The 19,503-nt window shown below is 37.8% G+C and overlaps 1 protein-coding gene across 10 annotated transcripts in view; it reads left to right on the plus strand.

Moving 5' to 3' along the window:
* Nucleotides 1-19,503, plus strand: part of QKI (QKI, KH domain containing RNA binding) — a 156,985-nt gene that overhangs the window by 119,075 nt on the left and 18,407 nt on the right. For 6 of the 10 annotated variants that reach the window (XM_033055982.2, XM_033055980.2, XM_033055985.2 and 3 more), the window contains 2 exons: nucleotides 16,270-16,357; nucleotides 18,666-18,962. In XM_033055982.2, coding sequence (XP_032911873.1) covers nucleotides 16,270-16,357; nucleotides 18,666-18,962 — 385 coding nt within the window. The remainder of the gene's footprint in view (nucleotides 1-16,269; nucleotides 16,358-18,665; nucleotides 18,963-19,503) is intronic. The other 4 variants (XM_033055981.2, XM_033055989.2, XM_033055983.2 and 1 more) reach the window with 2 other exon arrangements.

Genomic DNA, 19,503 nt, shown 5'->3' on the forward strand with positions numbered 1-19,503 from the left:
CTTCTCTCTGCTTGACTTGCACAACTGAGGTGAAAATAAGTGGCAGTGGGAGTGCAGGAAAAGCTTAAACTGGTGGGATGTTTTTGGCTATGTCAGGTGTTGTGAAGTGATATTTAAAAAGTTCTGATAACTGAATCTGGGCTACACAGTATGAATTTCATTTTGCAATACCTGTGAAAGAGGAAGGTGGGAATTGCTGCCTAGTATTTTACTTAGGGGTTCTTTTAATAAAGGTTTTTCATAACCTAAAACTTATTGATTGGTCCCATCAGAAGCATCCTTCTCCAGAGCACATTGAAACATACATCAGGCAAGTTACCTGATAGAAGATGGATATTTCATTTGAAGGATATTCTGTCCTTTACCCCATGAGCAGTGTAGGAGAAACCCTACCATTTAAACTTCTGAAAGTATGGCATACAGAAAAAAAGTCTGGTTTTAGGTAAAACTGAGATGGGCCTGCTAAGATCTGAATCTAAATCTGAATCCGGCTAAAGTATGCTCTCATGAACTTATGATGAGCCTGTTGCTTCATGTAAAAAGCAAAAGTCCCCTTTCTGCTTCACTCCTGAATGAAACTACAGCTAATTAATTTGTGGGTGGATATAATAAAAAAGCACTTACCAGATTTTTCTGTGAGCCGATTTTCTAAGTTCTAGAAAAGTAGTTCTCAAATTTTCTGGGGCTTTTGGAGACATAAATCACCTTGTTGAATGTCTCACCCAGCACTGGAGAACACAGAGAAAGTGTCAAGGATATGCACACAGAAAAGGTGGGAATACCATAATGGGGAAGAAGTGGGAAACTATGCAAAGTACTTGTTCTCTGTATTTAATTTGTTATATTTTGAGGGTTCTTGGCTCCTGCTGGTCCAGGAATCCTGAGAATCAAAGAAATGTGCATGCTGCTAGACCAGTAGGGATAGCAGCTGTTTCTTCTCTGGGCACTCCCTCTTTTCTAATAACTTCTCTTGAAAGTATTTTTATCCAGTCTCCATTTAATTCTGCTTCTGCAGGGACACTGTTACTTTTGCCTTTGATCTTTAGATTCCAACAATTTGTTTCCTTCTGCATTGTTTTCACTTACTAACTTGTGAACTTTTGAGAGCAGGTTCTTTGCATGTATTGTAGGTATTTGAACTTCAGGTCAGAAGTGTTTATATACTGTTATGCTAAAATTAACATTGCATGCAGAGACATGAAAAGAAAATGCATAATCTTAAGTCATACAATTCTTGGCTAAAAAAAGAAATCAACAGCTCTCACTAGGGGTAATTCTATAGAAGAATATAATACACAAAAAGGAAATAATATCAATAATGAAATTGATTTTTGTAGAGTCCTCACACTATCAAACCAAGCATCATTTTTAGTTTCTTAACATGTAGCGTTGTAAGTACTGGGCACACTATTTAACTGCTATGGATTTAAAGTTGCTGGTATAAAGTGTAAGAATTGCTCTTTTATGATGATGATGTTTTTGCAGGTTGAAATTAGTTTTTTCAGTGCTTTTAGAACATGGAGTACAAATACCAAAGAAGTTCAAATATGTCTACAAAATGTGAATGTGTGTACTTGGAGTAGTAGGTAAATGGTTGAGATTGTAGCCATTGCTCCTGATGAGCAAATCTACAAATGGAGGAGTACACTTCTCATGGTTTAAGGTAAACTAGAGGATTGTGATAGTTGGCCAAGAGATGCTGTAATAGCATTTCTCCACTGAAGGTTGGCATCAAGAAAGAAGAAAAACAGAAAGGAGAATGATTGTAAATAAAGAGATGGGCAAAAACTATTAAAAAATACTTGTGAGAGAATGAGGAATAAGAAAAACAAAATGGAATATTTTGTTATGAAAGAAGGATTCATTTAGTCATCAGGTGGGGTTTCTAGTTGGAAAAGAAGATTAAACTGCTGGGTTTCAGAATTAGCAAGACTAAGACTACTGATTTGACATGGAACTGAGTCAGTTGGCACACTGAGGTGTCAGCTCCCATCACTCTCTCCTCCCTTACTGTTGAATCTGCAGTGAGCTCTTTCAGTTTTGTAACCTGGTAGAAAAATAAACAAGTTGAAGTAAGAAAGTGTGCCAGATGAGCAGGTTGGCATGATTCAGTCCCGGGTACAGTGATAGATACGGGACAAGTGAGGAAAGAGGAAGACTGTGACCACCGCTAGCTAAATTGGCTTAAAGTACCACAGGAGTGCCAGTTGTGAGAGGCTTTTTACCTCTTCAGAAATAATTTTTGACTTATTTGACAGTAATGTAAAACCTCAGCCTAATCATCCTGAACTAATTTGGAGCCTGGGAAAAAGTCTTAAGGATGGCATTTTAATTTTTTACATTCTGGAATCGACTGTTGTATTTGCTAGGTAAACTTGTCTGAACTTGTTTCCTCTGAAATTATTCTCCCCTAAGTTTTCTGTCTGATTGATTCCCATTCCATCCTGTGTTTTTCAAAGTCTTAGCTTTCTGAACTCAGTCATACACTGATGCTCAGCAACTTATTTTTATACATACTGGAAACAAAATTTCATTAATTTACCCATTCATTTGAATAGCTTCAGAATTATATGCCTTGCTTTTCACACCTTTTGAACCTTTGTGTCCTTATTTTTCGTGGCTTAAGGAAAATGATATAATTTGTCTCTTCCCATGAATGCTGAGTAAATTATATTCTTCAGTTATGCTGAGCATCCAAAAATTTGCATCAATTTTTAGGTCTTCTTCTTAATTTTTCAACCATGTCATGTAACTGAAAGCTTAAAATATACTTTTTCTGGTTTGGGATTTTTTTTTTCTTATGTATTAGTTTTTACTCACATTAAGGGAGGTTTTTACTGCAAAGTGCTATGTATAAGAATGTAGTCCATAAAATTAGAGACTATCTGAATTTAGGTATTATTTTGAAATATTAATGAGATTCTGAGGCTCAGGAGATTAAGAAGCACTAAGGTGATTTGTCTTGTAGTAGAAAATGTATTTTAAGCTGCTTGTGCTTACGGTTGTGCACCTTGTCTATTACAATACAAAAGTATAATTCTACAGTCTCAGAGAGACAATTTAATTCTTCACATTTTTAACATCTAAGTCTAAATTTGTTTCTCCTAAAAATTGGATTAGAACAATAAACGTTTAGAGAACCAGAGTGTTGCAATATTCGGACAGAAAGATGTGAAGAATTGAGTCAGAAATCTAGAAATGGGACAGTGTTGCTTGTTTAACAGGACTCGAGGATCACTCAGAGACCAGATGGAAATTTCACATCAATACAATACAGAGTGAGAGTGAAGGAAGGGCAGGGCACTACTACGGAATGTGTAGGAAGAAATTAAGTTAACACTGGAACTGTTTGATGTTATTAGGCTGGGTTAATATTTTTAATACCAGCATTGCATGTTCTCTGCAAAGGTCTTACAATATGTATCTGGCATTTAAGGTTAGCTAGGAGCTGCAGGGGAGATGCTACAAAGAAGTATTGCAGGAGTATCCTGTCAAGAGTGGTTTCCTGAGCATGACATGACGGCATTGATCTAGGATGGCTCAGTGGCTGCAGTCTGTTTCAGCCACAGTTCAGGTACCCAGCTGCTTAGAAAATAAGAAAGGAAAACTATTAAATTAAGTTTTAGTGTAATACCTGAACCAGAGTCTGTAGCAAGCTGTTCAGGATGCAACACTGCAAAATACGCAGTGATCAGCAGCAAAGAGAAACACAGAGATCTTGAATATTTCTGTCCCAGTGTAGCCTTTAACTTGCAGTGAAATTTGATCCAATTTATACTGTGAGTCCTGCTAAATGGTTACTTTAGTGTCTGTGTCTGCTGAGGAGGCAGATTTTTAAATTAGTGTGTAGAACAGCAGGGAAGAATGGTGAAATTAATTATTTAAGATAGCCCTGATACATACTTCTCTCATTCTAGGACAGCAGATTATGCTTAAAGAACTTAATTGTCTTATCATATAGGCTAAATTATTATATAGAAAGAAAATTAAAATTAGTTGATTCTGGTAATGTAGGATTTTAGGAAAAAAAGAGAGCAATTTCTTCAGGGATTTTCCAATTAAGTTAACCAGTCTTTTATTTTGCCAAGTCTCTAGGCAGGTACCTCACGATCCCCGTACTTTCTGAACAGAAGATGATGTTTGCTATACCACGGTCCCATTTCTGTCATAACCTGTACTTGCTTGTGAGAGAGAGAGTTCTGAAATATGGTCCACATGCAAAACTGGTAGAGTTTGTTGTTTATGCATGGCATTTGAACAGTCTTTGGTGGGGGGGGAAATGTGTAGGTTTTACTGCACGTCCTAGAAAACACTTTTTATAAGAACGGTTGTTTTATTTGGGAGGGATGTTGGTTTGGGGTGGTTTTTTGTTGTTCTTTGGGGTTTTTTTTGGTTTGGTTGGGTTTTTTTAATTTAACAAGTTTTAGGAAAGTTCTCTAACTATGTTATAAACTTAGATTGCTGAAATACTAATGTCTTCTGCAAATTGGTAGATAACAGAAAGGTATTTTTATTGCAATTTGGTATCGTTTTTCAGAATGTAAGGGGTATTTTTTTAAAGCACTAGGAATACTTTCAAAACTAAATTTTTGTTACTGCTGATGTCCTCTATTTTTAGTAATAAGTATTTGTAATATGGTCTTAAAACCTAGCAGAATAAAATCTCATATACAAAGTAGAATATCGTAGGAAACTGACTTCGTATTAATACATTATGAAAAATAGGTGGTTCTTGTTTGTCAAAATCTGGATGAGAAATACTGATCTTAAGGTACATGATTACTTCCCAAAGCCCACAAGGTGAATATCTTCAAACATGAAGTTGGTTTAATTTTCTTTGACACTCCAGTTTCAGGTTCTGGTTTGTTTTTTTTACCCCCAAGAACTATGATGAATAATTAAAACAAGACTTGTGTATGTTTGAATTATTGCGGGTGATTACACAGGAAAATTACGTGACTACATTTAAAACAAAAAGTCAAATTATCACTTCTGTTATTCTGGAGTAGGTACAAGAGCCTGAAGTATGTTGCATAATTTTCATGACTTACTAGAGAATCCACTAATCTTTTGTAACTGAAGTTACTAAGATTAAAGGAATTGATTAAAAAATTAAAATCAATTGCATGTATATCTTTATGTAATATTTGCAGATGTCAGAAGTGTTTTGGTGAATTGAAGCTATCTTGAAAGGCTTTTAAAGATGTTTTTAATGCTGAATTTATGTTATGTAGAAACAAAATAGTGATACAAACTGATAGATGGAACTTCCATCTCTTCCCTCAGCTCCTAAGTGACAGTGCAAATAAATTTTTAGGGCTGTCAGGCATCAGAGAGCTGCCTCGTGTCACTTTGTGATCAAACCTGTGCCTTGCTGCCAGGTGCTCTGAAGTGATGGACACCTCCCAGCACACACACCTGTGGCTGCTGCGTGCAGCTCAGGCTCCCCAGCAGCCAGAATGGCTCTGCCTTTCCTCCTTGGGGCAGGGAAGGTCACCTGCCACCCACCCAGCACGGTAGCCACAGGCTGGGGCTGTGTCTGGAGGAGGGAACGTGGTGAGTGGTCAGGTGTGCCCAGCAGTGGTGTGGCTCCCTGGGGAAGAGGTGCTCCTCAAAGGCCCTTTGTGCCCTTCCCTGCCAGGCAGCGCTCCTGTCTGTGGAAAACAAGGCTTGGCTGGCCTCTAAAAGCTGAAAAGAAGGCTCAGTAAATAGCAGAGAAAGCTCTTTCCCTAGCAACACGCTGCCTCGAGCAGGAAGGTCATATGATTGACATATTTGTCCCCTAAAGTGAATGCACTCAATTAGTTTTTTCACTTCTCTGTGTTTTTAAGCTGTGTGAAAGTGGGTTTTAGCAGCCATACAAGAGGAGACTGGCCAGTCGAATACCATCATCCCCTTCCTGTGGACTTCATCAGCTCTGAGAGTTCCAGAACTTGAGAGGCATCTGTGGTGTTTATGGAAGAGCTTATTTCAATTTTTAAACAGTATTTAAACACTGGTATTAGAGTACCAGTAAAGTGCATATGAGACACACATGTGGTCTTAGATTCAACACAGCTATGGGCTGCTCATGCTCATGTAAGCAGTTGGAAGTACAGTAATTTCACAATTATAAACCGCACTTCCAGGTGTCGACAACTTTTCGTTCTTTGTCCATATATAAGCTGCACCTGATTATAAGCCACACTTTACAATACGGAGTGTGATAAAAGGTATCTGTTTTATCACCATCTGTTGAGGGTGGGGGCAGTGATCCTTATCTCCATGTGAGATATTCTGCTAATGGGCCATCCATTGAAACCAGGCGGGGCATTGTTCTTTGTCTTTTCACAACCCATCCTTCCTCCAGCCAGTCATTTTCTGCTAATGGCCCATTGAGTCCCACTGTGGGACTGATAAAATTACTTCATCCCATTGGAAGTTGCTCCAGCCAGGGGGAAGAGCCCAACATTTCTTACCAAGACAAAAACAGAGGGTTTGGGACACTAAGGGAGCCCCTTTCTCCACTGGACTCCAGAGGAAAACCGGATTTCTCCACATCACCACAGGACCTCCGGAGGCAAACTGCACCTTCTACAGGAGCACTGCTCCAACTGAATCACATCTGTCACTGCAGGAGGATGCAGCCACCATTTAATGGGACTGCTACCAACACCCTGCCTGACGGGGTGTCAGGTTGTACTCTGACTTTGTCAGGGTTTGGAGTTTGTTTCTTTGTAGTACTGTATTTCTATTTTAATTTCCCTAGTAAAGAACTGTTATTCCTAATTCCCATATCTTTCCTTGAAAGCCCCTTGTTTTCAAAATTATAATAATTTGGAGAAAGGGGGTTTACATTCTCCATTTCAAAGAGAAGTTCCTGCCTTTCTCAGCAGACACCTGTCCTCCAAACTAAAACAACAACTTTTCATTCTTTGTCTATATATAAGCCGCACCTGATTACAAGCTGCACTTCGGGTTCGGATCAAAATTTTAGTCAAAATGGTGCGAATTATAATCGTGAAATTGCTGTAATTGTGAGCTTTTAGTACTCATTTACTTTTCATCAACTGTTGAAAATTACTTCAAGTATATACTGGGTGCATATCTCCTTTTAAATTTCCAATATTCTGTTTCATTAGTTGGATTAGAAATTTGAAACTTAAATCGGTTGAATTTTTGGGCATCTTAGGTTTAAAACAATTCTGTGTCTCCAGATGGTAGCTTTATTTAAAGTTCTGAATGAAGCAGTCATTACATGCCTCGGCCTTAGAGGTTGTGTGCTCGCAGAAAACAGTCATTTTGAAAATAAAACCTTTAATGCAAGTATTTTCAAAAGGGCGTGTAGGTGAAATGCAGAAACAAATTTTTTATATCCCATTTAGCTGTCATGATTTCTGTTGAAAATATGAGTAGAGCAGCAAGTGTTACAGTCAAAGAAGCTAGAGGAAGACCACTGCTCCCTGAATACTAACATTTTAAAACTGGAGAAGCCTAAACATTCATGGGTTTAGTTCATATTGTACTAAAGCAGTTTATTTTAATTAGCCAGTATTACATTTTCAGGACATCTCATGCTGAATATAAAAATGTCTTTGAAGTTACTATTGCAGCTTGAATTCCCATGTGGTAGTGTGCAGCCCTGAATCCTGTGTTTAATGAAACACCTGAGAGAAGATACACTTGAAAGACCTGTGCTAATTCACAGCAACAGTCTTTGTGCTCCCTGTCACCAGCAGTTAATTTTCTTCTGTTGCTCTAAAGAGAGACTCCTCACATTCTGTCTTGTTTACTAAATTTGATATGAAATGTCATTTTTCTTGGGTTTTTTTTGGGTTTTTTTTTTAGTAATTTCTGGGTGGGAACAGATTCAAAACATACTGGACATGTTTTCCATATGAAAACATGCGGTCATATCTTGGTACCATTTTGAAAATGAAAGGCTTTGTTCATGTAGTAAACCATTAGTACAGCTGGAAAGAAAACTATGTGGCATTGGGATCTCTTGAGTTTGCAGCAAAATACTAGTTTTTAAACCCTTAAATGGGGTTCTCCACGTCTCCAGTCCCATCTTGAATTAGGTGTCTTTGCAGTTCAGAGGAATTTAGAGTGTATAAACTCAAACTTTGAATAGAGACCTGCTAGGATGACAGAGGGAAAATAAATTTGACAGGTCAGGCCACACTTAACTGTAAATATTTTAATTAACGATTCCATTGTTCTATTTCTAACAATGCCTCTAATTTGTACTTGTTAGAACAACGACCTTGATCCTAGGCGGTTTTATAGCATATATTAGTTAAATTGTTTTTCAAATTTTCTTACAACACAGGATGGGTTAATGAATTTGTCCTGATAAAAGTGGAATGTGTCAACACTGTCTGAGTGTTCTGGCACTGTTCAGTCTTCTAAAGGCTGCAGCTGGAATAAAGACCTGCATAACATAGGTCATGTTTGCGTTCTACTCTCTTCAGATTCCTAGGATGCTCATGGAACTCATAATGTTGCTGGTAGAGCCATATGTGGGAAATTTGTAGAAGAGACTTGCCTGCTACTATCTTATCTAGTGTGCTTATAGTTTAACTGCTGTTTTCAGAATTGAACTAACCAGAGAGGAGGAATTTTGAACGTCTAGCATTCCGAAACTAGAAATACCAAAAGTAAAGCATTCAGTTCTGAAAGTTTTTAAGCCGTGCTTGCACGTTGCTAAAAATAGGTCTAATGCTTTAGATTGCATAGATGGCTTTAGATTGGTAGGTATTTCATTTGAGTCTTAATAGAAATATCAGCAGATGTCTATGCTAGCAAATAAATCTGAATGCATCTCAGTACTATTCTGCTTTTTAAAAACATTTTAGAATGTAATGTAAAAATGTTTGGTCTTTTTTTCCTTCAGAACTTTTTGGGGTTTCCTGTGTATATGTGTGTCAGGAAAGATGCATTCCTGTAATGGAGCTTTGTGAATTGCTGAAGCGCTCCAGTGTGGTGTGGAGAGATTCTTATCACAGATTTTATTGAAAACATTAAAACAGACGTACTAGGAAAATAGAAATTATAATTACAAAAAAAAAAAGCAGAGCAAAAAACAAGTTCTGAATTAAAGTATTGTTGAGGGTCTGATTTAACCTATCCAGGTGATCTCTTTTGTTTCCTTCAAAGTCCAAAACTCTGTGATTTAAATAGACCCCATCACATCTGTCCTAAAGAAATGTTGACCTGTTAAGGTCAAGCCAAGTTACCCCCCAAGTTCCAGTGTGCAGCCAGCTAGTTTCTAGGGGATATATATGGTGAAGCAAATTGTAACTTCCACTGATGCATTATTTCAGTCTGACTTGTAAAACACACTGTGTGCCAATTTTCTGTACCTTATCTGTATTTTCTTCATGCAGAAATGGAAAGTAGGAGAGGGAGGGCATCAGGATTCTTGAAAGCATTACTGGTAAGCCAAGTATCATGATTAAACAGGGACATGTCAGATAAGGTGATGGGAAGTGTAAAAAGATAGGCTACCTTTTCCCCCAGTGTGTCTTTAACATTATGACCAATGAATTTGTCAAGTGAAACAGCACAAGTCTTCTTTGCATATCATTTGAACTGAGAGCTGGCTTTGAAGAAGATAAGCAGACTGTGTTGCCCAGAAGAAATAATGATGCTAATTTATCTTTGCCTGTCCTCATAGCCATAGCAGTGTCTGTCAGTGTTGAAAAGGAAATAGAGAAATAACTGAGCTATAGTTTTACCACCTGTTCAGTGCCATAGAATTGTTGATGACATACAGAGAAATATGGCTGGTCTCTTCGGAAGTCTTTGTCCCAAAAGTATTTGGGAAAGTTCCCTCTAGTGCAAGAATAGCTGCCAAACTGTGACAGAAAAAACCTCTTTGACCAATGTCCCTCAAAACAAATAAAGCTATGGTGTAGGATTTCTGCTCCAGCACTCTCAGAAGTGTATAATCAAGGATGAGAAAGTCTGTTACGTATGTTTACTAGCAGCTTCTAACTATCAATATTTACATTCTGGCATGGGAAACTTGAAGGTCTCTGCCAGATTTTTTTGAGGGAAAGGGAGGATGAGATGTTTTCTTTAATACTGAGTAATAGTGTAATTTACAGAACTGGAAGCCTTTACAAAAATAAAATCTAATCTCTTGCACTAGGTAATTGATTAATAGTTGAGGTACTCCTATGGAGAGTCTTATAAAATAGCCCTTTTCTTTGTCTTGTGCATCTAGTTACCTGTCATCTTGTCTAGGATTTTGTTGCTATGGATACATCACTTTCAACAACTTAAATGTAAAAAAAAAATCTTTCAAACATGGATTTTAAGCATATATACTTCAGCATGAAACTTTCCAATGTATTTTACCTTTTGTAGTATATTTTACAATATATTGATGCCTGAGATCTGCTTTTTGTCTAATATATGTATGTCTAGGAATTCATAGTATAATGTTTGTAAGGTTTTTTGTTTATAAATTATGAATGGTAGGTTTTTGTCCCTGAATGGAGACATTCATGTGTAAAGACTGTTTGACTGGCACATGGTATGTTAGGAATACTTACTGATCCACAAGTGAATTGCAGTGGAACATTTTTCTTTGTCAGGGAGATAAAAGCATTCTAGAGCCCAGAGAGTCCAGCCAGTATCACAGTGCAACCCTCCAAGCTGCAGCTGTTGGGCTGTAGAGCAGCTGGGGACGGCGGGAAGGCAGGGTGACAGACCCCTGAGGAGCAGCACTGCCTCCTGGATAAGTAGCGTAAGATCAGTGACAGTAAAATATGTCAGTGGTGCTATTGAGTTTTACCAAAATTCCTATTAAATTGGTAAATAGTAGATGACTTATACTATGCAGATAGGCAATCTAAAGAATAATTAGAGTCTTCATATTTAATGTGTGTATTTCCAGTTGGTAGAAAAGTTAAGTTTATTTTATGTAGCAATTTTAAATTACTTTTCTATTTGAGGAAGAGTTTTAAGTATTTATTCTTGTTCATTAGTATAGTGTTCTTCCATAACTGCCAAGTCCTCTGTCCTTTTGCTTGGAGTGCATGTAAAATTATTTATTGCCTTGCCTGCATTCTGAAAAATATAGTGAGTTCTTAGTAGAAAAATTCTCTCTACTTGAAGCAGATGTGTAGAAGGGTGCATGGACTTGGACAAAATGTTAGGTAGCTGGAAGTGTTCTCTCCAAGGGTGTCAGGAGGGTGCTGGTGAGAGCTGCTGTTCAGGCAGCAGTGATGTGGAGCAGGCAGGGAGGCAGCTCAGCTCTGCGGGAGAGGCTGTGAGGTGCTTGGGAGCTGAGTGCTCTTTGGTGCTGCCGTGCTGCTGAGGCCCCTCGTCATTGTTTCCATGAACTTGGTGGGACAGGCCTGCTGCAGTTGGCAGGGGAGGATGGAGACTGGTTTTTGGCCTTTGTGTTCCTGGCTGATCTGTCCGTCACTTTGCTTTGCCACCATTTCCTCTTCCCACTTACTACTCGTGCTCTGAGCCTGAAACGACAGCCCTGGAATAGCTTATAAAGAACTGGTCCCCCAAGCCAGACTTCTCTGCATTTTGTGCACAATAATAAAACTATCTGCTGCCTTTCGTAGGACTGGGCTCACTTCAGCTCACGAGAATTCGGCTGAAGTACAGGAATGTGACAGGATTGCAAAAACATCATCCAAAATGCGTGACATCTGGAAGCTAGACGGGTCAATGAACGTCACTAACATTACCTAAATATGAGGTGATGATGAGGTGAACAAATACTTGTTATGAATGTAGCAGAAAAAAAGTGTATCTGTGATATTTTCCGAAGCGGTTACTTTAAAAGAAAATTGAGCGTTATATGGGGAAAACACCTATGTTTGTAGACATATATTGAAAGCCTTCTCTTCCAGCCCTGGTAATAATGAAAATCAGAGAACATTTTGAGACTTACATGGGTGAGACTGTAAGGCTCTAGAAGCTCCGTCAGTAAAAGTTATCCCAGCTATGACACAAGTGAGTGGATTGTTCGGTTTCTGAGCTACCTAAGCTGTAGTGATGTTCCTTTTGGCCTGGCAGCAGCGTGGCAGGGCAGCGTGGCCACTGGCTGTCTCCACAGGTCTAGCTTCTGGATTTCTGCTCTATCCTAAACACTGTCACTTGATCCTTTTAAATAGTATCTTTCTTTCCTTCTCTGCTATAATTTGTTACAGGCTTCTCAGGGTTGCCCGAATCTAACAGTCCACCTTTCACCTCTGAAAACTGTTGTCATCTGCTGAAGTCCTTCATTGACGTTGCACAATGAAGGCACTTACCTTTGCATGCCTGTCTGTCTTCCACCTGGATAACAAATGTATCTAGTGTATGTATGTTTTGTGTATAAGTAAGAAGATAAGCTGTGTGATACTCCTCAGGGTACATTGTATGCACATGAGAATCAGAGGCATTTCGGTGCCTAAAAACAAGGATATTCTGAAGGTTTTGGAATATCTGAGGTTGAAGTATAACTTGGACATTGATAAGGAAATAATTCATTGGAATGTTTTATCTAAGCTCCCCATTTCATGACATGAAAGAAGCTCTTACTAACAGCAGTCATATAATGAACTGCATTCTTTTTCTGTGAAACTGTCAAGTATTGCCCAACGTAGGGGAGACAATTGTGGTTTTTACTGGGCATTTGTATAGTCAGCACTATTTCGTTTGAAATCATGATTTTATAGGAGGTGTTTGCCAGAGACTTCATGTAGGTGGCACTTGTTTTTTGAGGCTTGCAACTACTAATCCTACACTGACAAAGATTACAAAGCAAGTTACTTAAAATGATAGTCCTCACTGGCATTTGGTCTCCTTTAGGTCTATTTATTGCTAACCCAGGTAGAATTGAGCTACTGAGGAGTTACAGGCTCTGTGTTCACAGAACAGCACCCAGTGGTGTCTGAGCACAGTTAGCTTTGTTAGGATTTACTGCTTCTATCTCTTCCGTATTTGTATTCAGTGAGCATTTGCAAGTGGTTGCTTACATTTAAAGAATTATGTTTCAAGATACCATTTAAGGCTTTTTTTTAATCTGCATGTTATATTGTACATGATAAATACAAGGAAAGCACTGGAGATTTAAGAGGATGAGAGGTTTGAGTCAATCACTTGAGCTTCAACTTAGTAATGCTAATCTGGTTTTAAGTGACCTTATTGATGTTTGCTCAAAGTAGCTTCCTTTTGGTACAAATGACTGAGCTTTGTTGCAGCAATTGTACAGGTAATGTACTGTCCCTTTAGAGATTGCCTTTGTATCCCTGATGCAACCTCTCCTTGCTTTAACAGAGAGTGCCTGCAGGAATGCCTGGAGCTAAGATAGATCTCGTATGCCTCATTTGATCATCTGTCAGCAAAGAAGCGAGAGGATAGGGCAGGGAAAAACATGCGCCGCTTGCTCCGACGCAGCTCTTGGAAATTTGAGGGGTTGGCTATTGGTGGAGGATGTTCAAGTGGAGAGCTTGGTGCCAGAGAGCGAAGGCCACTGTGTGTCCCAAAGGGTCCTGGCCCCTTCTGTGGCTTCACAATGAGGAGAGGTGGCGAGTGACTGTTCCAAGTGTAGGGTGGCAGGGGGTGGCAGGAGGGTGGGCAGCACTGGTGGGGTGGGTGGGTGGTGCAGGCAGTGCTGAGCACCCCTGTCCTGCACAGATGGCATTGTGCAACAAACACTGCCATCTTCTGGGAGGAGCCGGAACGATGACCTTGTGGTCAGCCCTGCACCTGTGTTTTGGAGTGGTGCAATTGGTTTTTTGTTGGGGTTGGGGGGTTTTCTGTATCTAATAAATGCTTTAAAAATCAAAGCACCAGAAGTGAGAAGTCAGTGTTAATGTCTGGTAATGCAAGTCCACATCTTGCATCTGATTTTTTAACTAATACAATTTTTAAACTAAAATTTTAAGCTGTATTTTGGGGTTTTGTTTAACAGAAGAAAAGTTTATCAACTGCTGAGCACTGTTTAGAGAAGTAGATCTCAAAAATAAAAGTTAAGGACTCGGTCTGCTTTGTTTGATTAAGTCCACTGTTATTTCCATAAACATACTTCATAAAGCCTAGTAATTGCAACATCTTTTCTAATAGAAAACAGTAATGACCTATAGGAAAATGTTAAAGTAAGAATGATTACTTGGACTTATATCTCCTTCCTTTGACCATGTCAAAAGGATAAAAACATTTTCAGTCTTAAAACCATTGTCCTATGAATAATTATATTGGGAAATATTCACTGTGGTGCAAAATCTGGGATTAGGGTTACTAAAATTATCCCAGCAAGTGGAGTGTAATATTCAGCATTTACTGAAAGTCATTAATGGCGTAGATCAATCACTTGAAGGTCTTATTTGGAGGAAGTGAGCAATTTTAGTAACATTAATGGAACTATATGGGAGATGCAGCTGACATTGTGAGGAGGTTTTCTTGTTGCACACATTCAAATAAATACATGAATGCAAACAAAAATGAAATGACAAAGTACAACTTATGGGGGAGAGGAAAAGATTAATCAATGCATTAAAAAAAATCTATATTACTAAAATAACTTCAATAAGGTATATCCAGAATTATGAGAATTTGTGAGCTCTGGATAGGCAAATAGATTTGGAATTGGTTTTATTGTGTTATGATTGCCTGGGTAATTTACCAGCAAAGATGCAATGGAAAAATAGTTTATTTAAAAAAAAAAAAAGAAGATAAAATTATTTTGCATGAAAATTATGAATCTGTTCTGTGTCATGTTAAGATTACGAGAATTGGCACATTTTGTATTCTGAAGGGTCTATGGGACTATGCTGTCTGACATTTCTGGATGGTACAGTACTTAACTGTACAGTTAATTTCTAGTTAAGATGGTAATTGAATGTGTATTTCCTTTTTTAGTATTAGTGCCAGTTTGCCCTGTCATATGCAGTATTTAACATATAAAGAAAATTCTAACTTTCAGTATATTTTGAATGGTTACTGTGTGATAATCTTGGTGTTTATGCAAGTCTTCAGTATTACAGTTGGGACTTTCAATTTCTAACATTTGAAAGGAATTTATTGTTGACTCATCTTACCATGTTGATTTTGAGTTGCTGATAAAAATCAGCTGCTAAAAGTTCTCTTTGCAAGGGGTTGTGGCCTTTGAGCATACCTCACAATAAGTACTGTATCTGCTTAGATAAAATTTGGAAACTATTTTTGTCTTGGCCTTTACTAAATTACTAATCCATAGTTTGGGAGTAAAGTGTATATAATAAGGTCATTAGCTTGGAAAATACTGTTCCAAATACCTGGAAGATATTGTGTGATTAGATAAATAAAAATGTAAGAAATCCAGTTTAGCAAAGGAAGAGTACATTGCAGCTCACAGGAAAGCTGCCCTTCTGTGCATCTGACTTAGGAATTTCAGCAGTGGCATTCCATACAGGAGACAAGGTGGAAACCTAACATTAAAGTAGACGTTGACCATCCCTCTTGGGTTTCCTATATCATAGTCACATTTTCTGCTTGATAGAGCGTAGAGTAAACAAACGGTAGTATTCTTGGAAAGACGGATCAGAAAATCTCTGGTCTTAAAAACGAAATTATACTGTTAGAGATGTTTTCATTATTAACTGGAAAAGTGAGCATTTTTCTACTGAACACTACATAATATTTAGGCAACCTGCACGATACCAATGGAGTGGGTAAATTCAGGGAAGTAGTTCTTATTGAAGCAAAACCAAGAGTAGAATGCTGTGTAAATAGTAGTTACATCTCATCGGAATACATTTACATGTGCCAGAATCAGCCTCAGGGCAGTTGTCAATATCCTGTCTAGAAAGCTACTCAAAGATTGTTCATTTTTTTTGTTTGCCCCACCACCCCCAGTAGTCAGTATCAACCATAGTGGAGCAGATTGCAATGAATTGCAGTGCTTAAAATTTGTGATGTGCGTTCTTCCTCTAGCCCAATAACATAAGTTTTGTAAAGGTACCTTAAGGAGTATGTGAAAATGTATTAGAGAAAAAAATTCCGTAAATTATTTCTACCAAATGCAACCTATATTTAATCCTTAATTTTTATAATTTATGTTACGAATCTTTTTCAAAACTCTTCTAAGATATTTGTAAACAAGACTTAATGATAGTCAACAGGCAAATTCCACCTAATTTTATGGAAAAGTTGACAAAGCTTGCTGCTTTTGTGACTAAGGGTAAACAGGTATTTAGCTTGGTTAGAACTTGAACACTTTTATTCTAGGTCACTTAAATCTCATGCACTGTTGAGTTCATAATCCTGACTTCCTTCCCATTTTTTCATATGCAGGCAGAAGGAGAAGACAGCCTTAAAAAGATGCAGCTGATGGAGCTTGCAATTCTGAATGGCACCTACAGAGATGCCAACATCAAATCACGTAAGCATGTCATGAGCTCAAGGGTCAATGCAGTGTTTTCAGGTTTTGAATCTTAAAGCTACCTTTGGAAAATGTACAGTGGCAACTTATGTTGGAGAATGGAAGGCAGTAAGAACCCAACAAAACTGTAGGTAGCTGTTGCAGAAGATTTTTGGGGCATAAGTTGTGTCAGTTTGTGGGGTTTTTTCAGCTTGTTTCTTGTCCCCATTATTTTTTTAACAGTGTGCATGGGTTGAAAATTTACAAATTTATAGTATAAAAATCCTCAACCCTTAAGCCAGATTTTTCTATTTTACAGTCATTTTTTCCTTAAAGCATATAAAGGACAGCAGGCTCCTTTGCATTTTTATTTTTAGAGATTTAATTTTTAAATGTTGCAGAGGCTCAGGATACTGTGAATACATTTTTCTGTATTATATTCCTTCCTTTCATCTTGCTTGCATGTGTACCCCCAATGTTATGTTTTACCAACAATTCATCAACTGATTTCACAGCTGAGTTCACAGGGATCAGTGATGTAATGAGCCATTTTTACAATTACTTCCATTACATTTGTGTGAAAATGCTTTTGCAAACGCATGTATGCACAAGTTTATACTTGAAAATTAATTACACGCACCTACTAATGAAAGCATATACCTATTATGTGTGATACAAATTATTTTCTTTAGTTGCAAATACCTGATTTCTCCTCCTGAATATATAATTGCTGATGCTGTTCCAAAGTTCATTTTTGCTGTAGTTGTGATACAGATGTCAAATGTAAGCGCAGTTAAATCAGTCTTTTCACTAAGGACCTACTGATATTTGCAAATTTGTTTCTCCACACAGTCCCCATTTCAATGTTGAATATGTTTAAAGGTTGGAATGCAGTTAGGTCAATTTGAGAGTGCTTACACCAGTGTAATTATTCTGATTTGAAAAGAGACATAAGCAAGGGCTTTTACCACTACAATGGTAATGGTAAATCTTTCAGCCCTAATGAACACTATGATATTTAAAGCTAAGTCAGTTTTAAATATATGGTAGTCTCTAAATTATTGCAAATGTATGAATAAAATAGCTTTCAGAATAGCTTAAAATGATGTAAACTTTTGCACAGAAATTTTTTTGTTAATTTGAGTAATTTCTTTGTCTGATCTGTTCCCACTGATCTATTTTATCAATGTAAGTGGGGAGATGGAATTTTTTATTTACTTTTTGACTCGAGATTGCCACACTAGTACTCATTATTTGATAAGACAATTTCAGTCTTTTTATTTTGATTTTTCTGAACAGTTGAAGATGTAGAAGCTGTACTGGTTTATTTCTGTTTAGGAAAGGAAGTAGAAATATTTGAGTGCCATTTTTAAATTATCTGAGGATTTTTGTGTAAAAAATAAAACTAATTTTAAATATGCACCAGTCTCAAATCTGAAAAACCTTGCCATATTTCTCTTTTCAGTGTGCCTGTAAGTTAAATGAATGTAGATCAACAGTAGTGCACAGAAATGCATAAATTATAACCCTTTAAGATTGACTGTTACCAGCAGATGTGCTAGTGCTTAAGTTGTTGTTCATCTGGTGTGCCAACAGGCTTCAAATGACACTTAATGAAATGTGCTAGCACTACCTAAGAAAACAAACAAAACCACCACAAACAAAAAAATGGAAAAACAGCCTATTTTCTTTAACTTAAGCATTGCCATGGTGAGCTTCTAATACAAAGGAAGTATGTTATTTGGCGAAATTTTATATGGAAATAAAATTTGAGTCTATTTTATTCATATTAGGGTAGGACAGGACCAGTTCATGTTTCTAGGTCATCTTCAACTTCACTGATCCTGGAAATGGGAATTGTGTATATGTTGACAGTTTTAAGTCACATAAAATCTCTGGACTCATATGGCAGCTCTGCATAACTGAGTGTCTGTGGACTCTATAGATGCACTAAATTTTGTACTCTGTATTTGATTGTGACAGTATTTTCCTTGTATTTCCTGCATGCATCTCAGTCTCATGCAGTCTTGATAGCATAAATGAAGAAATGTGGTCTAAGTGGAGCTTTCGTGCTGTGTAACCTGTTTGAGAAATCTACCTCACTGTTTTACAATGGCTTTTTTATTTTGCATGTTCATACTTAATCACACTGGAAAATGGAAAGCTGTTTGCATTTGAATGGTGTGCTTTGGCACTGTGTGATCAGCGCATGTACTAATGATTTCCTTTTATTTTTCTTCTTTCCTACTTTTTCCCTTTTTTTCCCATTCTTTCCACGTTTTGTACTGCTATCTCCATACTTTCCTCTGAATTTCTTTGCTTACTGTAGCAGCCCTTGCCTTTTCTCTTGCAGCAACAGCCCAGGCTCCAAGGATTATTACTGGGCCTGCGCCTGTTCTCCCACCAGCTGCCCTGCGTACCCCTACGCCAGCTGGCCCTACCATAATGCCTTTGATCAGACAAATACAAACCGCTGTCATGCCAAACGGAACTCCTCATCCCACCGCTGCAATAGTTCCACCCGGACCCGAGGCCGGTCTAATTTACACACCATATGAATACCCCTACACGCTGGCACCAGCTACATCAATCCTTGAGTACCCTATTGAACCTAGTGGTGTATTAGGTAAGACCTTTGTGTGTGGGTGACTGGAATGTGTGTTGCTTGTGCTTCGGTTGTGTTTGTGAGGTAGAGGTTCATGGAGCTCAAAAGAAAATATCTGAAGCAGCAAACTTATTTCAGGTATATCAAAACCACCTAGGAGAGCTGCTCAAATGGTGCAGCTGTTAAACATCTTAACGTATTTGGCATTCCTGAATGTGTGTGCTTAGTTGATATTAATAAATTTACCAAAAATAAAGTCTTCGTGTTTGTATGATATTAGATGATAGATACATAGGCAAGGGAAAAAAAGCTAAATAGAAGTTGATGTCTATTACATGTCATCTGGGCTCCCATGAATAACAGATTAGCTTGTACTTTAACATAAATTTACATCCAGCAATTTTTGGGAGAGAGGACTTCTTATTTTGCTATATCATATTAGTAGCAAAACTGGAGGAAGTGGAAAAGTTTTTGTTCAGTTGGAGTTTTTGTTTATTTGGTATGCAACTGATAAATCTCTTCTCAGTGTCAGAAAGCTCTAAATTATATTGTGAGCAGGAAA

This window comes from Catharus ustulatus, chromosome 3 (assembly GCF_009819885.2).
Source record: "Catharus ustulatus isolate bCatUst1 chromosome 3, bCatUst1.pri.v2, whole genome shotgun sequence".
In the NCBI taxonomy this organism is placed as follows: domain Eukaryota; kingdom Metazoa; phylum Chordata; class Aves; order Passeriformes; family Turdidae; genus Catharus; species Catharus ustulatus.